This window comes from Panthera uncia, chromosome E1 (assembly GCF_023721935.1).
Source record: "Panthera uncia isolate 11264 chromosome E1, Puncia_PCG_1.0, whole genome shotgun sequence".
Taxonomy (NCBI): Eukaryota; Metazoa; Chordata; class Mammalia; order Carnivora; family Felidae; genus Panthera; species Panthera uncia.
Window position 1 is genome coordinate 59966079 of NC_064814.1, and position 19360 is coordinate 59985438.

At 46.5% G+C, this 19360-nt stretch overlaps 1 protein-coding gene across 4 annotated transcripts in view; it reads left to right on the forward strand.

Annotated features, from left to right (window-relative positions):
• CLUAP1 (clusterin associated protein 1) overlaps positions 1-19360 on the forward strand; it is a 35783-nt gene that overhangs the window by 12181 nt on the left and 4242 nt on the right. For all 4 annotated transcript variants that reach the window (XM_049637393.1, XM_049637394.1, XM_049637392.1 and 1 more), the window contains 5 exons: positions 3161-3294; positions 7663-7804; positions 10049-10121; positions 15648-15755; positions 18943-18998. In XM_049637393.1, the coding sequence (XP_049493350.1) occupies positions 3161-3294; positions 7663-7804; positions 10049-10121; positions 15648-15755; positions 18943-18998 (513 nt within the window). The remainder of the gene's footprint in view (positions 1-3160; positions 3295-7662; positions 7805-10048; positions 10122-15647; positions 15756-18942; positions 18999-19360) is intronic.

A 19360-nucleotide genomic window follows, 5' to 3' on the forward strand; every position in this document is an offset into this window, starting at 1 on the left:
CTCTTGAGGAGAAATGTCTGAGTCCAGAGCTGGGACAGGAAAGTACAAGATCCTTTTGGGCCAGCAAGGAAGGAAGTGCCCAAAGAATGAAAGGGGTCTGTCGGGGGGACACAGGAGCAGCTTGAGTGGGCTTCCCCTGGTTAAACTAGGGGCAGTTTAAGCGTCAGAATAAATTATAGTAATGGCTTATAGAGCATTGAATGAAATGGGAGACCATGAGTTCTCACTGATATAAAAAATATTGAAAGCTGATGAAGAGAAAGTATCTCACATAGTTTCAAAGTAGCTCCCCACAGGGGCTCCTGGCTGGTTCAGTCAGAAGAGGGAGTGATTCTTCATCTTGGGATTGTGAGTTCGAGCTCCACACTGGGTGTAGAGATTACTTAAAAAAGAAAAAAAAAAGGCTCCCCACAAAAGTACTTACTAATTACAGAGGACAAAAGAGTAACTTCCATGAGAATCCTGGCAGACACCCCCTTAATCCAGTGGTCAAAGTGAACATCACAGGTAATGGAACAAATCAGGATTCTGCACCCGGAAATATGCACCGGATACGGTCGTATCTGTGCTTTCCTGCTGAAGTTGCATGTTCGGAAGCTAATCAGACAAAGGCACATTGAAGGGCATTCTGCAGGTTACCTGGCTCGTACTCTTCACCAGCGGAAAGTATGCGAAAGTCCAGGAAAGCCCGAGGAGATGTGCTGACGGAATGCCAAGGGTGACTTTCGCCTGGTGTTAAGGACTTCATGGGGACAAGTGGGGAAACCTGAGAGGGTCTGAGGACTAGATGGTGGTAGTGCATCCGTGTCCATTTCATGAGCCAGTGATTGAGGAGGAGAGAACCCCATTCATGCAAAATACAGAGTCAAGTATTTAGCGGTGATGGGGCCTCAAGTCGGCATCCCTGTCTGACCTAGGCCAGGAGAAAATGCTTCGTGTTCTACCCCAGCTGTTGGTAAGTTGTGATGGTTTCTCAGTTGAAAAGTTAACTGCTTGTCCGTGTTCTGGCTGGATGGAGTTAACATGGCATGAATGTGCCTTTAGCACTAAGTATGTATTAGGAGTACAGTAGCCAAATGAGGGCCCAGTTCATTTCCCGGAGAACCCTCTATGCATGCTTGCATGCATGTATGTGTTATTTATTATTTCCTTTCTTTAATTGAAGTGTGGTTGGCACACAGTGCTACATTAGCTTCAGGTAGGCGACATAGTTGGTGAACACCTTTTCAGGTGTCTGTTAAGTGTTGCAAAGTATCCATGATATTTGATAATTCTAAAAGCAAAATCAAAACAACAGCGTGGATACTTAAAAGGGGTTATTACTTATTTATACGCCATTTATTTCAGGCTAGGGGAAATTGTATTTATCACACTGGTGTTTCTTATTTGAGGAGTGCATACCTTTAAAGAATTGTTTTATTTTTTTTAATGTTTATTTATTTTTGAGAGAGAGAGAGAGAGAGAGAGAGAGAGAGAGAGAGAGAGAGAGAGACAGCACGAGTAGGGGAGGAGCAGAGAGAGAGGGAGACACAGAATCAGAAGCAGGCTCCAGGCTCTGAGCTGTCAGCACAGAGCCTGATGTGGGGCTCGAACTCACAAACCGTGAGATCATGACCTGAGCCGAAGCCGGATGCGGGACCGACTGAGCCACCCAGGCGCCCCTAAAAAAATTGTTTTTATTCTTTTTTTAAGTTTATTTATTTTTGAGAGATACACACACAGAATGCAAGTGGGGGAGGGGCAGAGAGAGAGGGAGACACAGACTCTGAAGCAGGCTCCAGGCTCTGAGCTGTCAGCACAGAGCCCGACGTGGGGCTGGAACACATGAACTGCGAGATCGTGACCTCAGCTGAAGTTGGATGCTCAACCGCTGAGCCACCCAGGGGCCCCAAGTTGTTTTTATTCTTGAAGTCAGATAAATGCACTAGGTTTAGTCGGACTTTGAGTCAGAGAAATAGTTGCCATCAACTTGAGGTTTTTGTTTAGAAACTCCCCTTGTCTTCTTGTGAGTGAGCTTAGATCTCTTTTGGGATTTTTAAAGCACTTGCAGCAAACAGATAGTGATATGATTATTTTCATGAAAGCACCTTGGAAATGATGAGTATAGTTAGTAGAAAAAAATGAAACCATAAATAAACAATAGAGGTGGTTGCTTCCAAAGATATATAGTCTTTGACAGTCACGGAGTGTCCATGCTCCTTAGAGGGTTTCTTTGTGGACCCCACAGCATGTCATAGACTTGCAGGTGAGCAGACACGAGGCCTTCGTGGGTGAGGACACGTGTGTGGGGTCCTGGTGGGCAGAAGCCCGCCTCGGGCGTCAGGGACGTGAGGCAGAGTTGGGACGTCAGAACTTGGGAGGCAGCCCCACGCTCCCGGACACCATTCCTGCTGCGGCCGATGGCAGCTCGGAGCCCAGGCCCGGCCCGGCCGGCTTCCCAGACCGGCGTGAGACAACAGGGAGGCCTGCGGTTTGTCCGTGATCTCTCTCTTTCCCTTCGCCTTCTTTCCCAGGCCCTGCTACCCACGCTCCGGCCCGAAGGCCAGGTCCGCTGAGGGGGCCGCTTTCGCACTGCCTTCACACGGTAGTTTCTCTGTTTTAGTCTGTAGTCGAGGTTTACTTGCCGGGGAGAGAAGAGGTGCCTTCTGTCTCAGTCCCAGCAGGCAGGATTAGGGCTGGGACCCCCTAAGGTTTCTTTCTGTCGCCTTTTAAATAAAGCCATGCTTGCGTGTGCACACATTTTGTGAGTCAGATGTTTGTGAGCAGGGGAGTAACCTGACCGGTGTAAACAGAGGCAGACTACCAACTCAGAGCAGTAGCTGGGTGACCAGTCTAAACAAGTGAGCTGCGCAGGAGGCCTTGGGAGCCTCTCCCCTCTGCCCAGGACACTGTTTTTTCCGTCTTCATTTGTTTCCCTGGCAAGAAACCACCTCTTCTCGTGGAAAAAGGACGGTCATTTTTTTCTGGGCCTGTGTGACGTTCCCTCTGCAACGAGTTGGCTAACTGAGTGATGGCCAGGGGAGGCTTTGCCCTGTTCGCTGACTCTGCTTTCCCGTAGCCTGTGTCGCGGTGCCTGCCGAGTCACGAAGTCCCTCTCTGCCGAGAGTCGGGTTGGTGTTCCTTGTTGGCACCCGCCTCATTCACTTCCTGTTCACTGTAGGCACAGGTTCAGAAGACTAAAGACCTGCTCAATAACGTGGCCTCTGACGAAGCTAATTTAGAAGCCAAAATCGAGAAGAGGAAATTAGAACTGGAAAGAAATCGGAAGCGACTCCAGACTCTGCAGAGTGTCAGGTAGATACGAACACCTGAAGGATGAGTAGACTGTCGTCTTTGAAAGTTCCAGCAGAGTGAGCGGCACACGGGCAGCGGGGACGGCCTCCTGTGGGACTGTCTCGGCCTCCCGGTGTACGGGCGACGCTCACGGTCACGAGCGCTCTGTGCAGCTCGTGCTCCCCCTGCTTTCACTGTACCTGGAGCCTCCCCTCAGGCTTCCACAGCTTCTCGGAATGCAGGGCCGAGTGAGTGAGTCCACATGGTGAACGTTGTGCGAGGCTCGTCTCCTGAGATCTGGGCCTTGCCGTGAATGAGGGGGAAACAGAAGCACACTCCCCTTTCTCAGTGTGAGTAGATTTTAGACCTTTATCATTCTTCACCGGTAATTCGTCTTTCTCTTGGCTTTCCATCACCGAAAACCTCTTTTCCAGGGAATATGGATGATGATGGGGGCGCCAAATGCCTTCTAGGTCGTTGGAGCCTTCCATGTGTGTCTCTCGCGTTTTCTTGGAGCCTGCGGACACTCTTTGTCTCTCTGTCTCTCTCTCATTTTGTGCCCTCCTTTTCTTGCTGTGTCTGTTTGTCATTTTCTCTCCCGTGCCACTACTTTTTCTCCCTTTCCGTCGTCCCTTCATTTTTCTCCCTTCGCTTCTTCCTCCGTGTAGCTCCTGCACCTGTTTGAATGTCTTGCTGTTTTGAGATGCTGGTGACCGGGCCACAGTCCGGCTGCTGTCCTGAGACCTGAGGGAAGGCAGCGCCTGGGGTAACCCAGGGAGCACCACAGGCTTCCTCCCAGCCATGGACAAGACCATGTCCTTCCACCTTTGGAATGTGGCCCACCTGATATGTTTGTCTCGTTAAAAAATTCTGCCTTTCAAGCATAAATTCATTTTTGTTAAGTCTCGTACCCTTTTTTTCCTACATAGATTTTTAATTTTCTTAATTTTGTTTAATTTACATCCAAATTACTTAGCATATAGCGCAACAGTGATTTCAGGAGTAGATTCCTTAGTGCCGCTTACCCATTTAGCCCATCCCCCCTCCCACACCCCCTCCAGTAACCCTCTGTTTGTTCTCCATATTTAAGTCTCTTATATTTTGTCCCCCTCCCTGTTTTTATATTATTTTTGCTTTCCTTCCCTTATGTTCATCTGTTTTGTATCTTAATATCCTCATATGAGTGAAGTCGTATGATATTTTTCTTTCTCTGACTAATTTCACTTAGCATAATACCCTCTAGTTCCATCCATGTAGTTGCAAATGGCAAGATTTTATTTTTTTAAATTTTTTTTACATTTATTTATATATTTTTGAGAGAGACAGAGCACAAGTGGGGGAGGGGCAGAGAGAGGGGGACACAGAATCCGAAGCAGCCTCCAGGCTGTGAGCTGTCAGCACAGAGCCCGATGTGGGACTCGAATTCACAGACCACAAGATCACGACCTAAGCCAAAGTCAGACGCTCAGCTGACTGAGCCACCCAGGCACCCCAAGATTTCATTCTTTTTGATTGCTGAGTAATACTCCAGTGTGTGTGTGTGTGTGTGTGTGTGTGTGTGTGTGTGTGTGTGTGTGTATGTGTATATACATACACACCACATCTTATTTATCCATTCATCCATCAATGCACATTTGGGCTCTTTCCATACTTTGGCTGTTGTCAACATTGCTGCCATAAACATTGGGGTGCATGTGCCCTTTCGAAACAGCACACCTGTAGCCCTTGGATAAATACCTAGTAGTGCAATTGCTGGGTCATAGGGTGGTTCTATTTTTAATTTTTTGAGGAACCTCCATACTGCTTTCCAGAGTGGCTACACCAACTTGCATTCCCACCAACAATGCAGAAGAGATCCTCTTTCTCTGCATCCTCGCCAACATCTGTTGTTGCCTGAGTTGTTAATGTTAATTCTGACAGGTGTGAGGTGGTATCTCACTGTGGTTTTGATTTATATTTCCCTGATGATAAGTGATGTTGAGCATTTTTTCATGTGTCGGCCATCTGGATGTCTTCTTTGGAGAAGTGTCTGTTCATGTCTTTTGCCCATTTCTTCACTGGATTATTTGTTTTTTGGGTGTTGAGTTTGATAAGTTCTTTATAGATTTTGCATATAACCCTTCATCTGATATAGCGTTTGCAAATATCTTCTCCCATTCTGTGGGTTGCCTTTTAGTTTTGCTGATTGTTTCCTTCACTGTGCAGAAGCTTTTTATTTTGATGAGGTCCCAGTAGTTTATTTTTGCTTTTGTTTCCCTTGCCTCTGGACACACGTTGAGTGAGAAGTTGCTACAGCCAAGGTCAAAGAGGTTTTTACCTGCTTTCTCCTCGAGGATTTTGGTGGCTTCCTGTCTTACATTTAGGTCTTTCATCCATTTTGAGGTTATTTTTGTGTCAGGTGTAAGAAAGTGGTCCAGGTTCATTCTTCTGCATGTCGCTGTCCAGTTTTCCCAGCACCACTTGCTGAAGAGACTGTCTGTTCCATTGGATATTCTTTCCTTCTTTGTCAAAGATTAGTTGGCCATATGTTTGTGGGTCCATTTCTGGGTTCTCTGTTCTGTTCCATTGATCTGAGTGTCTGTTCTTGTGCCAGTACCATACTGTCTTGATGATGACAGCTTTGTTATACAGTTTGAAGTCCGGGATTGTGTCCTGCTTTGGTTTTCTTTTTCAAGATTGCTTTGGCTATTTGGGGTCTTTTCTGGTTCCATACATATTTTAGGATTTTTTGTTCTAGCTCTGTGAAGAATGCTGGTGGTATTTTGATAGGGATTGCATTGAATATGTAGATTGCTTTTGGATACTGTTGACATTTTAACAATATTTGTTCTTCCTGTCCAGGAGCATGGAATCTTTTTCCTTTTTTTGTGTGTGCCTTCTTCAATTTCTTTCATAAGCTTTGGATAGTTTTCAATGTATAGATTTTTCACCTCTTTGGTTAGATTTCTCATATCCTTTTAATAGAAAAGTTTGTTTTTGCTCTAGTCCCAAAGATAATCTCTTACTTTTTAATTTATGTTTTTGTTTTGTTTTGTTTTTTGAGAGAGAGTGTGAGCAGGTCAGGGGCAGAGAGAGAGGAGAGAACCAGAATCCAAAGCAGGCTCCGCACTGCCAGCAAGGATCCTGATGCGGGGCTTGAACTCATGAGCCACGAGATCATGACCTGAGCTGAAGTCGAAAGCTTAACTGACTGGGCTACCCAGGCACCCCTATCTGTATATTTTTAAAACAAGAGAGTTTCCCTTTAAGATCGAAAATAAGAGAAAAAAATATAAACTCATCAAATCAGTCAAAACAAGCTTTTGTGTTATTGCTTTGCTTTTAGATTTTATATTGTTTAAAAACTTAGCTTTAAATTGTAGCGACCTATGTTTCCCTTTTTTAGGGGATGGAGTACTTTTTGGAGCATCCAGACAGCGAAATACTTTGCTCAACTAAGATAATGTATATATTTAGGTTACTAATTTTGTGAGAAGTGTATGACACGTGATTACTTTTTAAGTCTGTATTAAAATCTATGGCAGAGTGAGTAAGAAAAAAGATTGCAAAGCTTCATTTAAGGTAATGTACTTAAAGGTGTTTAAAAATGCATTCCTGGGGCACCTGGGTGGCTCAGTTGGTTGAGCGTCCGACTTCGGCTCAGGTCATGATCTCACGGCTCGTGAGTTTGAGCCCCGCATTGGGCTCTGTGCTGACAGCTCAGAGCCTGGAGGCTGTTTCAGATTCTCTCTCCCTTTCTCTCTGCCCCTCCCCTGCTCATGCTCTGTCTCTGTCTCTGTCTCTGTCTCTCTCTCTCTCTCTCAAAAATAAATAAACATTAAAAAAATTTTTTTTAAATAAATAAAAAATAAAAATGCATTTCTGCGATGCCTGAGTGGCTTAGTTGGTTAAGTGTCCGACTCTTGATTTCTGCTCAGGTCATGATCCCAGGGTTGTGGGAATGAGCCCCGTCTCAGGCTCTGCGCTGAGCATGGAGCCTGCTGGCTGCCCCTCTCCCACCTTTCTCTCTTTCTCTCGCAAAACAAAGAAAACATACATTTCTCTCTCTGTATATATATCTATGCACAGAAAAGTCTGGAAGGATGTTTATCAAATATTCAGTGCTTGTACCTGGTGATAGGATTATGAGTAATCTTTACCTTATTCTTCATACTTTAAAGATTATTTTCAAGTTTTTACAAAGAGCTTTTGATCAACAAACAAACTAAGCGTGTTGCTTTTGAGGGGAGGGAGGAGGAAAGGGAAATGAGCTTTAAGCAGCTTCCAGCTGAAGGCACTTCTCTATGAAGTCTTTCCACAGCAGACAGTGGTGGGGCCTGGGGCTCAGCATACTAATCTCAACTGTCTGTTGATGAATCTTTCACTTTTTATTTCACTTGGTCGTTGTAGGCCGGCCTTTATGGATGAATATGAGAAGATCGAGGAGGAGTTGCAGAAGCAGTATGACATTTATCTGGAGAAATTTCGAAATCTGGCTTACCTGGAACAGCAGCTTGAAGACCATCATAGGATGGAGCAAGAGAGGTTTGAGGTGAGCGCTTAGCCCGCTCCTCTCCACAGACCGTTCCTTCTGGCGTGGGATTCTGTACTTGGTGACGTGTCAGTTTGTAAATGTTGTCGTGGGGGAGCATTCCCTGGATGTTGCTCCTCCCTGATCAAGTCTGCGGATCGCTCACGCAGCTCTTCTCTTTTGCTGGTGGTGTGGCCTGGACTCCAGGCTGGTCGGATCTCTGATGGGTTTGGTCCATTAGGGCGGCAGACGGGGCTGCCACGTGACCTGCGCAATCGCACAAGACTTAGCTTAGGAGGGCCTGTGCTTGCTTTGATGCTGCGCTGTCACTGGTTTGGAACTCTTAATAATTTTTTATTTATTTATGTTTAATGTTTATTTATTATTGAGAGAGACAGAGCATGAGCATGGGGAGGGTCAGAGAGAGGAGGAGACACAGAATTCAAATGAGGCTCCAGGCTCTGAGCTGTCAGCACAGAGCCCGACGCGGGGCTCGAACTCACAAACCGTGAGATCGTGACCTGAGCCGAAGTCGGGCGCCCAACCGACTGAGCCACCCAGGCGCCCCTGAATTCTTAATAATTCTTAAGTGCATTTTCATTTGCACTGAGTTCCGTGGAGTAGGTGATTGGCCTTGGGTAGATTCCTAAAATTTTGCTTGGTCAGGTCACTGAAAGATTTTCAGGCCCTGCTTAATTGAAAGTAGTTTATCAGATACTGCTTTATAAAGAGGAAACGCAGTTTACTGATTATTGTGGGAAGTGTGTGTGACCCAGAGCAAGCGGTCGTCCGGGTTCCTCTCATCCCATTGTTCAGGCCATTTAGGAAAGAGTGTTTCAGGTCCCAGCATGAGCTGGTAAATACGGATTTCAGAACAAAGGAAAATGGGCCAGGTTACTCTCGTTTTTTGAATTGCTACTATCCCTTGGGGATACTTCTGCTTAACCCCAGAATGGTCCCTTGGAATCCGTGTTCATGCTGAAACTGGTCTGTAACCTCCCTCTCTCACGCCGTCCTTGGCAGCTTTCGGCGTAAAGGTTATGCTTCCTTCTTAAAAGCTGGGTGTTTGAATGAGGTGGGGCTGTTTGGTTGTGCAGGACGGCCGGCGGGGGGTGGCTGATGCTTTCCTGGGGACACCTTTATCTTTTTTTTTTTTTAATTTTTTTTTTCAACGTTTTTTTATTTATTTTTGGGACAGAGAGAGACAGAGCATGAACGGGGGAGGGGCAGAGAGAGAGGGAGACACAGAATCGGAAACAGGCTCCAGGCTCCGAGCCGTCAGCCCAGAGCCTGACGCGGGGCTCGAACTCACGGACCGCGAGATCGTGACCTGGCTGAAGTCGGACGCTTAACCGACTGCGCCACCCAGGCGCCCCAAGGGACACCTTTATCTTGACACGGAGCCGGTTGCCACCACTGCTGTATGGCAGGGGCAGGCCACGGAGCCGCAAGGGTGCAGGACAGGCCCGTGGTGAGGACAGTGTCTGGGGAAGAGCAGAAAAGGGCCGTGAAAGTAAAGTGAGCATTCTGTGGTGTCACGCGGGGCCGCCCCCGGGTGTGGAGGTCGTGCCGAGGACGTGGCCCGGGGACGAGCATTCCTTCCTCTGCTCACACCTGCTCCGTGTGCTCATAACACCTGCTCCCTGAAGGTAGCTCGTGCCTCAAACAGTGCTTGTTTCTTGATGTGTAGAATGACACCAAAATTTTAAAAGCCACTGTCCTCTCCCGTTCTCTCTCTTGACCGTAATCAGGGCCACATTTTGTCACCTAGCTGAGGTATTAGCTTTTGTCCCCCTAGGAATTAGACTAGTTTTTATTTCTTTTCTCTTTTCACCCAGATCAGTTTCACCATTTAGCATCTTCTGGGGCTGGAATAGCACAGAGCAGAAAAACAATAAAATTCATGCCTTATTTTCTGAGAGCAGGAGGCCCGTACTATCCCATTCTCAATGCGTCTGCCCCATGTCGACGTCCCACACAGACACACGGGCATTTCCCTGTCCGGTTCGGTTTTTTTCAGGGCTTCGAGGGCCCGCGGTGCCACTTCAGGCGGCCTCCCCTGGCTGGGCTGCTGGCTGATCCTGGAGAGAGGGGGCCTTGGGACCACGGCCCTGGTTCTCAGGCAGCGTTCGCTGTCTCCATGTGCTTTACATCTTTGCTGCTTTTGCGTCACAGACTCGGCCCTGCTTATCCACGTGGTAGAGAATGATAGAACAGTCCACCACAGGGTGATCTCTTCTGAATCTTGTTCTTGCTGTTCCATAGGAAGCTGAGAACACTCTGCGTCTGATGCAGAACAAGCTGAAGGAAGAAGAAAAGCGTCTGCTCAAGACTGAAGGTAAGACCACATGGGTAGACCGGGCTGTTTCTTCTGGACCAGCGTTTTTAGCCTCGACAAATGTATGCGTGTATTTAATTTATTTTCAAAAGGCGATTTTCTCAAAACTTCTATATCAAGTACCATTTTAATTCACTCGAGCTCAAGAGACTGGTTCAAATTACACAGCATTCAAAGCACGTTTGATTTTCTTATCAACTAAAATACTGTTTTTCCCTGTTTAAATGATACAGTTTGAGTTACGTATAATATGTAACTATAAAAGAAAATGTGGTCTCGGAGGTCTTTAGGTTCCTTATTTTAGGACCGATAGAAAGCAGGTGTCATTAATGCAGTGCATGTTAGTGGGGCACTTGATTAGAGTTAGTCCCCTCCCACACACACCCGTCCTGTGTCCCCAGTAATCCAGGATTGTGCAGTGAGGCCGTCACCTGGGGGCAAGTGGGGGCTACCCGTATGTGAGAGCTGCGTGCTGGGGAGGAGTGTTCTCCGTGACTGGTTAGCACGTTTCCTCCACGAACTTCACCGAGGTGTCTGGGCGGCCTCAGCACATGGTCTTAATGCCGAATCAATGGCTTTGTCTCGGTTCCTCCTCCTCTTGCTTATTGCTCTCTTTTTTATGATGAAGTATTTTATTCTCTCATGCTTGAGGATGCCGTGTGTGGGACTTGGGACACGTTCCCTCCCTCTCTGTCTCTGGGCCTCTCTCCTTTTGTACTTGTTTTCTGCCTCTCTCTCCTAAATTTCAGGAAACTCTGGAAGGAGAATAGGGAGTGCTGGGAAATCCTTTAGAGGCAAGTTTAGGAAATTCCAGGGGCCTCTCTAGCCAGAGCAGCCCCCCTCACCTTTGTGGTTCCAGGTCAGGCCAGAGAGCCCGAGGCAGCCCTAAGTGATAAGCCTGCATGGAGTTTGTCCCCTCCCACGAGGCCCAGCACAAGTAAGAGCCCTGGTTGGTTGGCTGCACCCTGCCGTGTGCCTGGGCCAACCGTAAGACCTTTGTCATTGGTCTTTATTCTTCTGAACTCACACTTTAATTTTGTGATCCACAGGTGTGGGATCTCTTGAAGGACAAATATTCTTAGGAGCATCTGTGACTTTGCTTTTTTTGGAAAAATAATGTCCCGTTTAAACCAAATTAATGAAGGAAAGCACTTAATTAGCTTGAGGGCAAAGAAGTGAGGAAAATTAGAAGAACCGTCCTAAAGTTGTTAAGATGTTCTTTCTTTGCTTTTCTGTGTATGCGGGAACATTGGCCAGAGAGTTGGGATCAGCGGGGAGTTAGATAAAAGGACACTTTCTGAAAGACTTCTCTGAACAGAAAAGGCAAATAGGACACGGACGCAAATTAGGGGTAAGAATGAGCAAAATCCAGGAGCTGAAAGAGCTCATCTTGTTTACGCCATCGTGTAGACAGCTGATTCGGTGCAGTAAACCATTGTTGAGTATCTATTCTGGGTGCGAAGAAGGGTTCCTTAGTGGACAAGAGACAGGGATTCTGGGGACCTCGGTGGCTTAGTCGGTTAAGCGTCCGACTTCGGCTCAGGGCATGATGTCCCAGTTCAGGAGTTGAAGCCCTGTGTCAGGCTCTGGGCTGACAGCTCGGAGCCTGCTTCTGATTCTATGTCTCCCTGTCTCTCTGCCCCTCTCCCGCTTGTGCACACTCTCTCTCGTTCTCAAAAATAAATACATTAAAAAAAATTTAGAAAAACAAAAAAAAGCAATCATTGCTTTAACCAAGCTGGTTGCCAGTGAGAGGAGACAAACAATGAGCAAACTGTGCATGGAAAGTGAAAAATGCCTTTCGGGGTAAAGTAGCGCAGAGAGGGAGATGGTGAGGGTGTGTGGAATTGTGTTTACCTTTTTTTTTTAAATTTTTAAATATTTATTTATATTTGAGAGAGAAGGGGGCAGTGTGCGAGTTGGGGGATGGGCAGAGAGAGGGAGACACAGAATCTGAAGCAGGCTCTAGGCTCTGAGCTGTCAGCACAGAGCCCGATGTGGGGCTTGAACTCATGAGCCGTGAGCCAAAGTGACCTGAGCCAAAGTCGGACACTTTGACCGAGCTACCCGGGCAGCCTGCGTTTGCTCTTTTTAAGTTCTTTTTTTTTTTTTTTTTTTTTTTTTTGGGGAGGAGGGGCATGGTGGGGGGTGGGGGCAGAGAGAGAGAGGGAGAGAGAGAATCCCAAGCAGACTATCCACTATTAGCACAGAGCCCGATGCGGGGCTCAAACTCACAAACCGTGAGATCATGACCTGAGCCGAAGTCAAGAGTTGCACGCTCAACTGACTGAGCCCCCCAGATGCCCTGGAATTGTGTTTTAAATTGGGGGTCAACGTAGGCCTCCTTGGGAGATGCTATTTACGCAAAGGCTGAGAAGTGTAACTTGGAGAGGAAGGAGGTACCGGATGAGGAAAGTCCTGGGAGTCTGTAAGAAAGGGTGAGAACCAGAGCTTAGTGAGGGGATGAGTTTTGCCCAGTGAGGAAACGTGTGGGCGTGCAGGACTCGAGCTCAGGCTGGAAGATGGGTCGTGTGCTGAAGGGCTCCCATCTGATGGCTCCTGTCTTCTCTGTTAAGCAGGAGGTGATGTCACCAAATTGGCTTTGTGGGTTTGGAGTAAGGGCCTGGAGTAAGAGAGAGCAAGTCTGAGTGATCAGAGACAGGTCCTTGCCCTGGGGACCTCAGAGACGAAAAAGGCCAGGTACTTTGTTCACATGCCCTGTGGTCACAGTAAGGACAGCCCTCATCTTCCCACCGTCCTTTTAAACCTCACTGTTCGTGGTAAATTTATAACTGTGCCCTCTACAGGATTCAGCACTGGAGTGTAAGGGATGTAGAGTCCTCTGATTTCATAAAATGACCCACAAATTGCTACAAAGCACTTTAGTAACCTTGCTGGGATTTAGTTTTTATGATATAGTGGAGAGCAAATGTTCTTGCGTCCAACACTTACTTGCTGCATGCCTACTGTGTGTCAGGCCTTGTACCAGCACTGGGGGCACGGTGACAGATAAGGCGCTCAGGGAGCCGAGGCCAGAATGGTGACATCCAGTTCGTAGCCACAAGCCATGTGTGACTCTTGAGCACTTCGAGTGTGGCTCATCCAAATTGAGGAGTGCCGTTGGTGGAAAATATTTTGAAGACTTAGTATGAATGAAAAGTTAAATTACTCATTACTAATACTTTACGTTGTTTACCTGTTGAAATGGTATTTTGGATACATTGGGTTAAGTAAGACATTACTGGAATTAATTGACTTGTTTCTACTTTAATGTAGTCACTAGACCATTTTAAATTAGATCTGTCAGCTGGCAGTGTGTTTCTGTTGGACTGTGCTGATGTAGAAGGAGAAACTTGGGGGCGCCTGGGGGGCTCGGCTGGTTGAACATCCATCTTCTGCTCGGGTCGTGATCTTGCAGTTCATGAGTTCAAGCTCCACGTCGGGCTTGCTGCTGTCAACACGGAGCCTGCTTCACCTCCTGGCTCCCTCTCTCTCTCCCCCTCCCACATTTGCGGGCGCCCCCTTTCTCTCTCTCTCAAAAATAAACAAACATCTAAAAGATAATAATAAATAAAAAGAGAAACCTGAAAAGAAACTGCCTGTAGCTTACGTGGGTATGAAGTAGTGTCTCACTGTGCTTTGATGGTTGTTCCTGTGATGGCTAATGGAGTGCAGCATCTTTTCCTGGCTCGTTGGCCATTCGTACAAATCTTTGGAGAGTTGTCTGTTCAAGTCCTTTGGACGTTTTTAAATTGGGTTGTTTTTTTATTATTGGATTGTAAGAGTTATTTGTATATTCTGGATACCAGATCCTTATGCAAATTGTGATTTGCAGATATTTTTCTCTCATTCTCTGGGCCGTCTTTTCACTTCATTAGTGCTGGCTTTTGCTGCACAAACTTTTAATGAAGTCCACGCTGTTAATTTTTCTTCTGTTGTTTGCATTTTTGTGTCATATCTCAGAAACCACTGCCTAATTTAAGGTCACCAGGATTTATCCCTATATTTTCTTGGAAGACTTTTACAGTTTTAACTGTTATCCATTTTGAATTAGTCTTTGCATATGGTGTGAGGTAGGAGTCCAACTCATTGTTGTGCGTGTGGCTCTCTGGTTGTCCCAGCACCATTTGTTGGAAAGACTGTTCTTTCCTCTTCGAATTTTATGGGCACTCTTGTCTGCTGTCCTTAACTTGAACGTGTCACTGATAACTCGGTGATTTCCATGTCCGCATGCGTTAATTTAGTGTATTGGCTTGAGCTTGTCAGAAGAAATCCTATTGAGCCTGAGAAACATGTATTATTATTATTTTAAAATTCATGATATCATTTGATTTATATTGCATGGGGTAATGATACAATGTCATAATAAAATGTCCATAAAAAGTGAACTCAGATGAATAGTAATTGCGTTTTGTAGTGATTCATTTGTGTTAGTATTTAATTATATTCTCTGTATAGGCTTTTTGTACGGTGGCGGTTTTCAGACAGATTGTGTTGAAGTCCTTGCAGGATGCTATTAGTAACACATCCCTGGTTCCCAGCTTACCCCTTCATGCTGGAGAGCACAGCTCTTCTCTCCACGGCAAAGAAAGCAGAGAACTTTCCCTTGGTGCCCAGGCAGATGCAGCCACCCACTCACCCACTTAGAGCAGGGGCTGAGCAAAGCCTTTTCGTAGACGAACAATTACTGTACTTCCAAACTGACCTCTGACTCACTGGTCAGCACAGCGACTGCAAACTCCTCCTGCTCTGTCCTTCCAAAACCAGTGTCTCTCCCCGGTCACAGGGAGTCAGCTGGGCAGTGAAAGCTTTTTCTCTCCACTGTGGAAACTCTCCTCCTCTAAGTTCCCATTAGGAAATGTCTCACCCACACAAGACTCTGGAAGAGTATTTAAGAAATTAACGTGTAAGAAATTAATGTGTAAGGCTGTCGCACATCTCACAATGTGAGAACGCCCTCTCTTTGTGTATCTCTGTAAGGGAATTTTCTCCAGGAAAGGAGATCATGAGCACGAGTTCTTACAGCCACTCACTAGATCACCGTCTTTCTCAGGCCAGCCTTTCCTGGCCTGCTCTCCTTGTCGCCTGCAGGCCTGTTTTGGTGCAATCCCTCACCTTTTCAGTGGGCTCTGTCTCCTCATCTCTGTTACCCACAAAGAGCTCGAGTCGTGGTAACGCCTCCTAATCGTGAACAGAGAATGGACTTTGCCCCCAATTAACCAAGAACTTCCAGCTATACCTTGACAGCTGGTGATTCAAATTGTAGTTCACCTACCAGAATAGTATTCTGACCCAGTTTTGTCTTGCTTTGGAAAATTGTTTAAAAAAAGTAACCCAGTATATCCTTGTTTGCATTAACCCTTCTAAGTATCTACAGGCCAATCCTAAGAGTCTCATAAAATCTAATGCAGCAGAAGGAAGGCTGAGAAGTGCAAATGGTTTTGCACAAGAGCCTTTTGGATACAAGCTGTTTCAGAGGTAGTGATGGAGCCGCCCTTTTGTTTTGCCTACTTGTGTTGCTCCCAGGTAATGACGACTCGGACATTGACATCCAGGAGGAAGACGAATCTGACAGTGAATTGGAGGAGAGACGGCTGTCCAAGCCGCGGACGGCCATGGAGGTGCTCATGCAAGGTAGCACGACTTCTTTCTCTTGTCCTCCCTCCCGTGCCCTGTCATAGTACACTCCGGGTGGCCCCTGCTCCAGGGTTTATCCTGCTCTGTTGTTTATCAGGATTCAGCTCTTAAAGTCCTCTGTGTGGTCACCTTTGCTGCTAATACTCTTACCTGTGGTCTCAAGAATAGCTGATTGTTCTTTGTGTCCTGGTCACAGAGGCCATGGGAACACACTGCTTCTGCCACTGAGCTGTGTTCTGTCCTTTTTTGGGTCCAAACTGTTCTCAGTGCACTTGCATCCCATGTAATCAGAGAATTATGCACAGAGAAGGGACTCACACAACCATCTCTGCCTGTAAAAAACCTAGTCGTTTCTGCTTTCTCACTGGTAAAGAGCAATAAAATATCTGGACAAGTGTGGGTGCTCCCCTGGGATCTTCTTGAGGTCCCACTTTCCATCCTAGAGGGGTCCCGGTCAGTGGCTTGGGGGTGGGGGTGGTCCTTCCACATTGCCTTTTCACACAGAGGCAAGCACACACATACAGTGAAACTTAGATACAAAGATCACCTGAGACATTTTTTAACCTAAATGGGACCAGACTCTGTGCATAGTTTTGCCGCTTGCTTTTTGTTTTTTAATGTTTATTTGGGGGGGGGGGGGGGGGGGGGGGGGGGGGGGGGGCAGAGAGCTAGGGAGACTGAGAGTCTGAAATAGGCTCCAGGCTCCAAGCTGTCAGCACAGAGCCCGCCGCGCGTCTCGGACTCGTGAATGGTGAAATCCTGACCTGAGCCAAAGTTGGACGCCCAACTGACTGAGCCACTCAGGCACCTCCTGCAACTTGCTTTTTATTTATTTTTTTTTTTAATTTTTTTTTTTTTCAACGTTTTTTATTTATTTTTGGGACAGAGAGAGACAGAGCATGAACGGGGGAGGGGCAGAGAGAGAGGGAGACACAGAATCGGAAACAGGCTCCAGGCTCCGAGCCATCAGCCCAGAGCCTGACGCGGGGCTCGAACTCACGGACCGCGAGATCGTGACCTGGCTGAAGTCGGACGCTTAACCGACTGCGCCACCCAGGCGCCCCTGCAACTTGCTTTTTAAAAACATTATGATGAAATATATTAGAACTCCTCCCGTGTCAGGAAAATACAATTCTGCTTGTTCTTTTTGACAGCTGCATAGTATTCCACAGAGTGATCATACCTGGGGTTTATTCAGGCATTTCCATATTGAAAGATATTTATTTTATTTTTCTTTTCCTCGTAGATACATCCTTCTGTTTATCTTCAGTGTTTGTACCATTCAAGGGGGAATTCTTAGGTCAAAGGTTATGTAAATTTTTATTTTGATAGATATTACTACATTGCCCTATACTTGCCTTTAAAATTTTTTTTTAATGTTTGTTTATTTTTGAGACAGAGAGAGACAGAGCATGAATGGGGGAGGGTCAGAGAGAGAGGGAGACACAGAATCCGAAGCAGGCTCCAGGCTCTGAGCTGTCAGCACAGAGCCCGACGCGGGGCTCGAACTCACAGACAGCGAGATCATGACCTGAGCCGAAGTCGGACACTCAACCGACGGAGCCGCCCAGGTGCCCCATACTTGCCTTTAAAAACATTTATCTACCATTTGTTAATTTTGGGAGCAGTTTGCATTTTTTTTTAATTTTTTTTTAAATTTTTTTTAATGTTTTTATTTATTTTTGAGACAGAGAGAGACAGAGCATGAGCAGGGGAGGGGCAGAGAGAGAGGGAGACACAGAATCTGAATCAGGCTCCAGGCTCCGAGCTGTCAGCACAGAGCCTGACGTGGGGCTCGAACTCACGGACTGTAAGATCATGACCTGAGCCGAAGTCGGAAGCCCAACCGACCGAGCCACCCAGGCGCCCCAGTTTGCATTTTTATATACACAACATATTTAAGAGGTGAATTATCTTCATTTGATACTAACTCTTCCTGCTAACTGCCCTTATTCTAGGTTCGGCTGTTATTACATTTTCCTTTTTACATAAGTTACTTAGATGCTCTGATGTCTTTTCCTTTTATTTTTAACAGCTTCATGATACAAATAGAGGTTAGAGGTTATGACTCCCATTCTGTAGATGGGAGCTGAGGCTCTGGAAAAGTAGATGTTTGGCTCAGGAGAATCTCATAGAGGCACTGGGGCTCCTGAATTCTGCTGACCATTCAGCCTGCAGGAGTCAAGTCACAAAGTCCATTTCTAAAAATTATAAATAAGGGCTTTGGACAACACAAGACTTGCATTTGATCTGAGTGAGGGAAAGTTTCCTTAAATAGCTCTTGGTGGTCACCCCAGGCCTGTCCTGAGTGAGCTCCTCTCTGGGCTGCCCTCGCTGCCCTTGCTCCGAGGCCTTGACCTGGGGTCACGGCTATTCCTTTGTCAGCCTCCGGGTGTGATGCAGCTGTCCGCTTCTGCCCCGTGCAGGACGGCTCCTGAGCGTTGGCAGAAGTCCCCTGTCAGCAACCCTGACTTCCAGAGGAGAGAGGAGAATCCCTGAGATAATGGAGTTGGTGGGGGGGGGATAGGAGGGCGGCGCAGGTTTGAAAGATGAACTAAGTGTGATACTTAGTTTTTTCTCTTTGAAGCTCATAGATTCAAATACGTTGGTCCCTGGAGGAAGACTTTGTTTTTCCAACGGATAGCACAGCTATCTGTTACTCATAGTGGGATTCACTGATTTTTCTTACAACATTTACAGGATGCATATATATTTTTCTGACTTCCGAGTTAATGATTATATTTTATTGCCCTTTTCCTTTTTTTCAAAGTGGAAATCTAGAAAATCTATTGTGGTTTATTATAGTTTTGATTATTTGGATGCTACCTAAGTAAATTTTTTAGCGTGATTCTTGTTTTCCCCAATTTTCTAAAGGAAAGCAAATCTTGAATACCATTCCTTGCCTTTTTTTTTTAAATATTTATTTATTTTTGAGACAGAGAGAGACAGAGCATGAGCAGGGGAGGGTCAAAGAGAGAGGGAGACATAGAATTCGAAACAGACTCCAGGCTCTGAGCTATCAGCCCAGAGCCCGATGCGGGGCTCGAACTCACGGACCGCGAGATCATGACCTGAGCTGAAGTCGGATGCCCAACCGACTGAGCCACCTAGGCGCCCTGCCTTTTTTTTTTTTTTTTTTTTTAATGAGGTTTTCCTAATTTCTTCATGCTTTGGTTCTCCTCAGGAAGACCTAGCAAACTCATCGTGGGCACAATGCAGGGTGGAGACTCCGATGACGACGTGAGTCCCGACGAGCTCCCCTTACCTGTTCCGTTCTTCCTGCTCCGGGGCTGGCTTTGTAGATGAGCCGTGCGCCTCAGCCTAGCCCACTGCTGGGCGTACGGCAGAGCTGGGCCCCCCAGGAGCTGGACTCTCCTCTGCTTGTTGATGTGTTGATGGCTCTTTTCTTTTCCAATGAATGTGCTTTCCCTCCCACCCCCGCTTTTTTCTTTCTCCCTGTTCTTTCCATTCTCGCTTTCCAAAGACGGAAGCAGCACCAGCTCTCTTAGGTCAGTGCAGGACTTCCAGCTCCAAGAAGCAGGTTGGTTTTCTTTTCACCTCATCTGTGTGTGTGTGTGTGTGTGTGTGTGTGTGTGTGTGTG